Source organism: Sardina pilchardus, chromosome 10 (assembly GCF_963854185.1).
Source record: "Sardina pilchardus chromosome 10, fSarPil1.1, whole genome shotgun sequence".
Taxonomy (NCBI): Eukaryota; Metazoa; Chordata; class Actinopteri; order Clupeiformes; family Clupeidae; genus Sardina; species Sardina pilchardus.
Window position 1 is genome coordinate 26,948,415 of NC_085003.1, and position 7,500 is coordinate 26,955,914.

General features: G+C 46.6%; 1 protein-coding gene across 1 annotated transcript in view; it reads right to left on the minus strand.

The window, feature by feature from the left end:
• The window catches only part of gfra3 (GDNF family receptor alpha 3), a 47,619-nt gene that overhangs the window by 33,166 nt on the left and 6,953 nt on the right, over positions 1-7,500 (minus strand). Inside the window, exons 5-7 of the mRNA XM_062546503.1 lie at positions 4,503-4,612; positions 2,579-2,713; positions 1,849-2,051 (exon numbers count right to left, since the gene is read on the minus strand). Coding sequence (XP_062402487.1) covers positions 1,849-2,051; positions 2,579-2,713; positions 4,503-4,612 — 448 coding nt within the window. The remainder of the gene's footprint in view (positions 1-1,848; positions 2,052-2,578; positions 2,714-4,502; positions 4,613-7,500) is intronic.

Consider the following 7,500-nt stretch of genomic DNA (forward strand, 5'->3'; position numbering starts at 1 on the left):
AAATAAGAGAAGTGAGAGGTGATCAAGGAGACAGAGAGAGAGAGAAAGAGAGAGAGAGAGCGAGCGAGAGAGAGAGAGAGAGAGAAAGAAAGAGTAAAAAATGTATGCAAAGAGAAGATGAGGAGGGATGTATACAGAGGCTTTCCTCTGATCCGCCTGTACAAAAGTCTTTATGTTTGATCAGATGGAGCAGCGATTAAGTCGGGGCTATTTAAACAGGAACACACACCACCTCAGAAACCCAGAGGCGCTGCGCCACGGAGCACAGGGCCCCGAGGTCTTTATCATTCAGAATCACAATTATCCGTCACAACCAGAATTATCATTCAACGTTGCAGTCGTCCCTTTAGGCCGACATTTACCATTCAGACCGACTCACTCCATCCAGCGCATACCTATCAGTGCTTTAACAGATCAAAGATCGCTCATTCTTTCTTTCTCTCTCTCTCTCTCTCTCTCTCTCTCTCTCTCTCTCTCTCTCTCTCTCTCTCTCTCTCCCTCTCCCTCTCTCCCTCTCCCTCTCTCTCTTGTTCTCTCGTTCTCTCAATCACACTCGATCAGTCTGAGCAGAGCCGGAGTGAGAGTTCAGCTTCATCATCGTTAAAACAGCTCGGCTTAATTAAGATGAAGAAGTGAACATGTCTGCGGGGAGACTTTCAGAAACATTTTTTTTTTCTTTTTTTTTTAAATTTTTTTGAGAGCTGACGAGATATCTCACGGTGCTTATAAATGGAGAAGCTTCCTCTTCCAATTCATTAGGCTGATTGAAAAACGAGCAAGTCGGTGATGTAATGAGAAGCGTTAATTGTTCAGGGATTAACTGTGGTCGGGGGATTTCTTCATGTAATGGACAGCAGATATGTGGCAAAAAAAAAAGCAGAACGCTCCAACACAAAAACTGCCAAGTTATTGTGCAGATATCTTTGGCCTTGACTGCGGAGGAAAGAGTAGCTATTCTCAGCGACATGCTCCAAAACCTCTCTGCAAATTCACCTCAGATTCATCTTTCCGGCAGCGCTATAAAACTGCCTTCCCGACTCGTCTAAATCCTGAATCCGTGTGAGGCGGCACGAGCAAGAACGGTGGAGAGAAACGACGTGCGCGGATCCGCCGCCTTATTTCATTCACAGGAATAGAAACGACATAACCCGAAACGCTACTAAAAATCAATCATTATTTCCGCTCTTTTGTCTCGTTCCATGCGCCATGTTCTAGAAGCTTCTCTGGAGCCTCGTCCATAAATGGCTCATTGATTAAGACGTCGGAGGACGGATGAGTTTGGACTGCTGGAGCCATTAGGGATTTTTCTTAAACTCCGCGGGCCGAAGTAATCATGTTCTAACACGAGCTTAATGGGCTGCATCTGACGGCTTTAATGGCATTGTCAGCAAACACACACACACACACACACACACACACACACACACAACAGTTCATCAGATCTCTCTCATCATTCCTCACGCACACATACACACACACACACACACACACTCATGCCAACACACACACACACACACACACACACACATACACACAACAGCTCATCAGATCTCTCTCATCATTGCTCACACACACATACACACACAAACACACACACTCATGCCAACACACATACGCACGCACAACAGACACACACACACACACACACACGGACTCACATGCGCACAACTGGCACACACATACATGCATGCCGATGTCCATATACACACACAAAGACAAACAAAAAATAGCTGCATCAAATATCCCACACACACACATTTCTCACTTCATGACTGATGACATCAGTGTGTGTGTTGATATTGTGTGTCAATTAAGTGTTGTTTAGACAGCGCACGTCTGGATACTCACTCTTCTCAAGCCTGGCAAACTGTTGGCGCTGTGGTTCAGGTGGCCGTTTCCATGGGCGATGACCTTGACGTTGGTGAGGCCGTTGCTAGTGGTGACGCCGTTGCCGTGGTCCTGTTGCATGCGTGGCGATGGATGGAAGGTGGGAGCGGGTGTGGTTTCGGGCGTGGGGGCTGGGATGCTGCCCAGTGAGGAGATGGCATTCTCTGTGGGCGGAAATGACATCATTAGGGCTGTCTTTATGATCCTGTCCTTGGCGGTGTTGATGGAGCACCCACAGCTGGTGCTTAATCATACCACTCACGTGTTCTTATGATGGGTGTGTGTGTGTGTCTGTGTGTGTGTGTGTGTGTGTGTGTGTGTGTGTGTGTGTGTGTGTGTGTGTGCGTGTGTGTGTGTGTGTGTGTGTAAGACACTGAACTAAAAAGAGGGTGGAGAATCAAAAAGAAGAAAAAAGGATGAGAGAGATAGAAGACTGAAGAAAGAGAGAGAGAAGAAAAGAAAGATGAAAGTAAGAGCAGAAGGCATATACACCGAATGCGAAAGAGAGAGTTTGAAACAGCCATCAACAGAGAAACAGCGGGAGTGTGTGTGTGTGTGTGTGTGTGTGTGTGTGTGATTGACACAGTTGGTGAACAACATGTTGAAGACTCTGACAGTCACTCCAGTGGTTGCCAGTTGAAACAATATATCTCTGTGTGTGTGTGTGTGTGTGTGTGATTGAAAAACTTACTGAGGCAGCTGTTGCTAGTGAACATGTTGAGGACTCTCTGACAGTCGCTCCAATGGTTGCCACTTCCCTCACAGCTACACCACAGGGCCACCTCCTTACTGCTGTTACTGAGGTAGTTAGGGGTCATAATGGTGCCTGCAGTAACACACACACACACACACACACACACACACACACACACACACACACACACACACACACACACACACACACACGCGCACACAGGCACGCAGACGGACACACACACACGCACACACACACACACACACACACACCCCACAAGAGAAAGGGCGTCGGTGAGGTCAGTGCTCGGTAGAGTGCCATCAGTGAGTCCCACCTTCATGCATACCTGGACTTGTGATGTTTCAGGGTTCTGAAACATCTCTGCATCACAGATGAGAGGAAGCTGCAGTATTCATGGCTCATCAATAATACAGGCGGAATCCAGCTGCGGATGTAGTCATGCCGTATCAAACGGCGGGACGCTGGCCCGACGACGCCGCCAAACTCTTTGTACTCTCGCCGAATTACACTTCTCTTTTATCTGTCAATTTAACGCTATTAAAAGACAACAGTACAAAGTAACAAAAGCGAACAATGGTTCGCCCAGAACGGAGTGGAGAAGCTCTCTTTGTAGACGTAACTATAAACACGGCGAGGGCTGTTGTCTGCGCTTCCTCTCCTCTCGTGAAGGCATTGTACAGTGTTCTTACTCACTGTACGTCTCCTTTAAAACGCGTGTTGTTCTAGTTTCATGACAATGAGTGTTTTTATCAGGCGCGTGACACAGCGCTGGCTCTGGTGTTATCTCCTCCGAGCAGCTCGCTATGTAATTACGAGCGTGGTTCCTCCTCAGCGAGAGGCTTCTTTTTTTCACTAATTAATTGAGTGCGATTAATGAGCGCAGATAAAGACAATAGGATCTGTGTTCCCTGGTGGCTGTCTGATTCCAGTGGAAGGTCCACCTGTTTACAGAGTGTGTGTGTGTGTGTGGGTGTGTGTTGGGGAGGGTCTGCTCACCTGACTCTCTTCCTACTTCCACACAATTTGAGGAGGAGCTCGGAACTAAACTTTCAACACAAAGCTGACTCCACTGTCTCTCTCTTCTCTCTCATCTTTCTCCTTTCATCTTCTTTGTTTCGTTTCCTGCTTTCCCCTCCTTCTCTCTCGCTCATTCACTCTTCATTTTCTTCATCCCTCCTTTCTTTGAACTCCGCTTTGTATCCGCCTGTTTTCCCCCTCCCCTCCTCACCGCACCTGACCTCTCCCAACGTCAGCCGTCACAACCGAACTCTCGACATCACCAAACTGGCTCCGTCTCCGCTCGCAACCGTCTCTCTCCTCTCTTTTTTTAAAATGTCCTTCTCTCCCTCCCTCTCTTCCTCTCGTTCCTTCATCCCTTGCTTCTTCACACGCTCCACTGGTCCTCCTGTCTCCTGAACTTCAGTACTACTCAGGACTAAACTGTGATGCTGCTCACTGATCTCCAAAGAACACGAGAGGGGGGGGAAGAAAGGAAGCCAAAAGAAAGGTGTTCTTTCAACATCACTGGCTCTGCTCTCTAGAAGCTGTTGCTTTCCTTTATTTTCTGCCCTTACTCAGTTCCTTGGTCCTATCTCTCTTTTTCCATCTCTTTCCATCTTTCTTTTCATTTCTCTCTCTGTATACTTCTACAGTATCTTATTCCTTTCTTCCCTCTCTCCCTCCTTCCTTCCTTCTTTTCTGTGGGTCTTTCTTTCCTCCTCTCTTTCTTTCCTTCTTTTCTTTCATTTCATTTCATTTTAGTTTTCATTTTTTTTGTCGTTCAGCCTTTTGTTTCTTTCCCTCGGTCATTTTCCTAATTTCTTCCTCTCTCTCCATCTGTTTCCCCTGAAGTCCAGTACCCCACCACTACCCTTCCCCCCCTCCCAAATCCCCCCCTCACCTATGAGTCCGGCGTAGGCCTTCAGGCACACGGTGCCAGTCTCTCTCATGCAGCCCGTCGGGGAGTGTGCCGACGACTGACAGTTGTGCTGAAAATCTGCCAACCTGGATCTGACGTGCACATAGACACGCACACACAGGCATGCCAACAGACAGACACACACACACACACACACACACACACACATAAGGCCATGCCAACACACACACACACACACACACAGGCAGGCGAGAACACAGAGAGAAAGAAAGAGAGAGAAACACACACAAAAAGACCATTTAGAACACAAATCCATCACTTCCTATAACTTCACACAAGACTGTGTCATGCAGCAGACCTCATACAGAAGCAAAGCCTTCATTTTGTCAGAGGTGCACCTCTGAAGACACACACACATACACACACACACATACACACACACACATATAGTGTGATGTGTGTAACAATCTGTGTGTCGCTCACACAAAGCCAACCTGACGGGGCTGTGACTCAACCCTTCAGGGGTGTGTGTGTGTGTGTGTGTGTGTGTGTGTGTGTGAGTGTGTGACAAAGCTGTGATTCACCACATAGGGATTTATACACCATGACATGAACCTGACGTCAAGAGGACACCCTCCACACAAACAGATTAGCGCTATCTCTCCAGCAATTACGTGTGGCGATGCTAACCTGCCATGATGCTCACATGGGAGAGATTGTAGCATTCCAGGGGTACCATCAAGACCTCGCTCAGTCAGGAGAGTGTCACCATGACATCTTTCTAGATGTCACAACCACCTCATAACCATGTTATGACAGGTGGTATAATCCTGCCACTGGCAATCTGGTCAGTGTCAATGTTTCAATCATCAATAGTGAGAATTCTTAGCTTTGTGGACAGCATCACACCTTGTGTCCATCACACTGCATCAAACAGTTTGAAAGAAGATGAGGACATTATAAACAATAGCAATATAACCCTGTTGTGACTGACACATCGATGCTGCCTTCAAAATTGATCGTTATTCGGGAAATCTAAGATATTAGATTAGAAAATTGTTTTTTCGGTTTCGAACGGCACTTGCTGCCTTGCTCTCTAGTTAGATATCTTAGAAGGCAGAAGCTTTTCCCGTTTCGAACAGAGCCTGACTTTCACGATGACTCCTGAAAAAGAAAAAAAATATAGGTCTATAAAATGTTCTGTAATATAATGACATGGTTTTGAATGTACATTATACATAGGTTTTCTTTAGTGTCAAGAGTTGCAGTACATTATCCTGAGAATGAAGAATGTGCAATGCACAGAGAACCTGTATGCACCAAGTCCCTCCGTAAGCACAATCACTCAGAACAACAACAGCAGAACAACAAACAGCAAACAAACGCCCAACAATGACTGATGTGGAAGACTTAATCCCTGAAATGACAGAACAAAGGATGATGAAAAGCTGGGCTGAATGGCAATGCACTGGGTGAAGGAGAGGAAGGAAGCAAATGAAAATAATTTTATTGTGCTTCTCATCTCAGTGCAGTTCAGAGAGCCTCTGCTCTCCTCTCCTCTCCTCTGCTCTCCTCTCCTCTCCTCTCCTCTCCTCTCCTCTGCTCTCCTCTCCTCTCCTCTCCTCTCCTCTGCTCTGCTCTCCTCTCCTCTCCTCTGCTCTCCTCTCCTCTCCTCTCCTCTCCTCTCCTCTCTTCTCCTCTCCTCTCCTCTCCTCTCCTCTCCTCTCCTCTCCTCTCTTCTCTTCTCCTCTCCTCTCCTCTCCTCTCTTCTCCTCTCCTCTCCTCTCCTCTCCTCTCCTCTCCTCTCCTCTGCTCTGCTCTCCTCCTCGTCAGCACTGCTACAGTAGCTGAAGCTGAAGCTTCTGAGCAACTTCTCCTTTTAACTCTCAGCTGTGTTTGTGTTTCGGGGTTGCCTTCAGGAAATGTCTGCAATTATTTCTGCTTTTGTGACTGATAAAACGGAATGCTTGGGCAACTTCACAATTATATTAGTATTTCATATGCTCTTAGAAAATAAAAAAAAATTTCTTTTTAAAAAAGCTATCAAATTTAAAGCAATTTGAGCAAGAGGAGGAAAAACAACTTTTTCAACTGGTATAAACCTTTTTATTAGCGGCACTGTTTTGGTAGAACATTGCACATCAATGAATAACTTAATACCCTTTGGGACTTCAAATAAACACACCTGCCTTTAAACAAATCACACCCAGTGTGTAAAAAAATGGAAGGTTTATTAACATTTAATGCAAGAGATTACATTGCTTTTAGAGCGAAAGCTATTATTGCCCCCTAACTCGCCGGCATCTACATGAATCTCTAAACGCTCTTACGGCCTTTGGCAGTTGGGTCTCACATGATGTGTTTCATAAAAATAGCAGCACAAGCCATAACACAAAACCCCAAGCTGATAGAAGACATTCAGCGCACGCGATGGCCAAAATTGACTGATAAAGCCCAGCAGGGCGCCTGCAACCCCTGGCATCGCTACGGCAACACCAGGTAAGAGTCCCTAATAGGAGAACACTCCCATTGCGCCCCGCGGTCTGGTGCATTATGGGCCTGAGAATGGCGAGGGGGGGAGACGTGGGTAATGGGCTTCTTGTTTTATTCGGTGAGCACTCCGAGCGAGAATTAGATGGCCTTGGTGAAGCAGCAGGAGGCATGTGGCGTTAAGAGCCAAACCCTGAATTGCGTCGTCAGTGCGGCTCTGGCGCGGTGTTATTACGGCTCTATGTGTTAGGGGTTATTTCTCACGCCGATATCGAGCTAGCGCCTCTTGCACGGACATAAATATGACGGAATGCATGCTGATGGCACCGCTATTCTGCATGACTCTTCTGCACTCTCCGCATTTCAAACAACTGCCTTCCTTCCAGAGAACACACCAAGTAAGGCAGAACAGAGCTCATTAAATCATTTGCATAAGCAGTCATTCATGAATGATCGCTGACTAACAACATTCACAATTGCCAGAGTTTATTAGTTCTCACATATTGAACCGGAGCCCCTGTTCATGGCT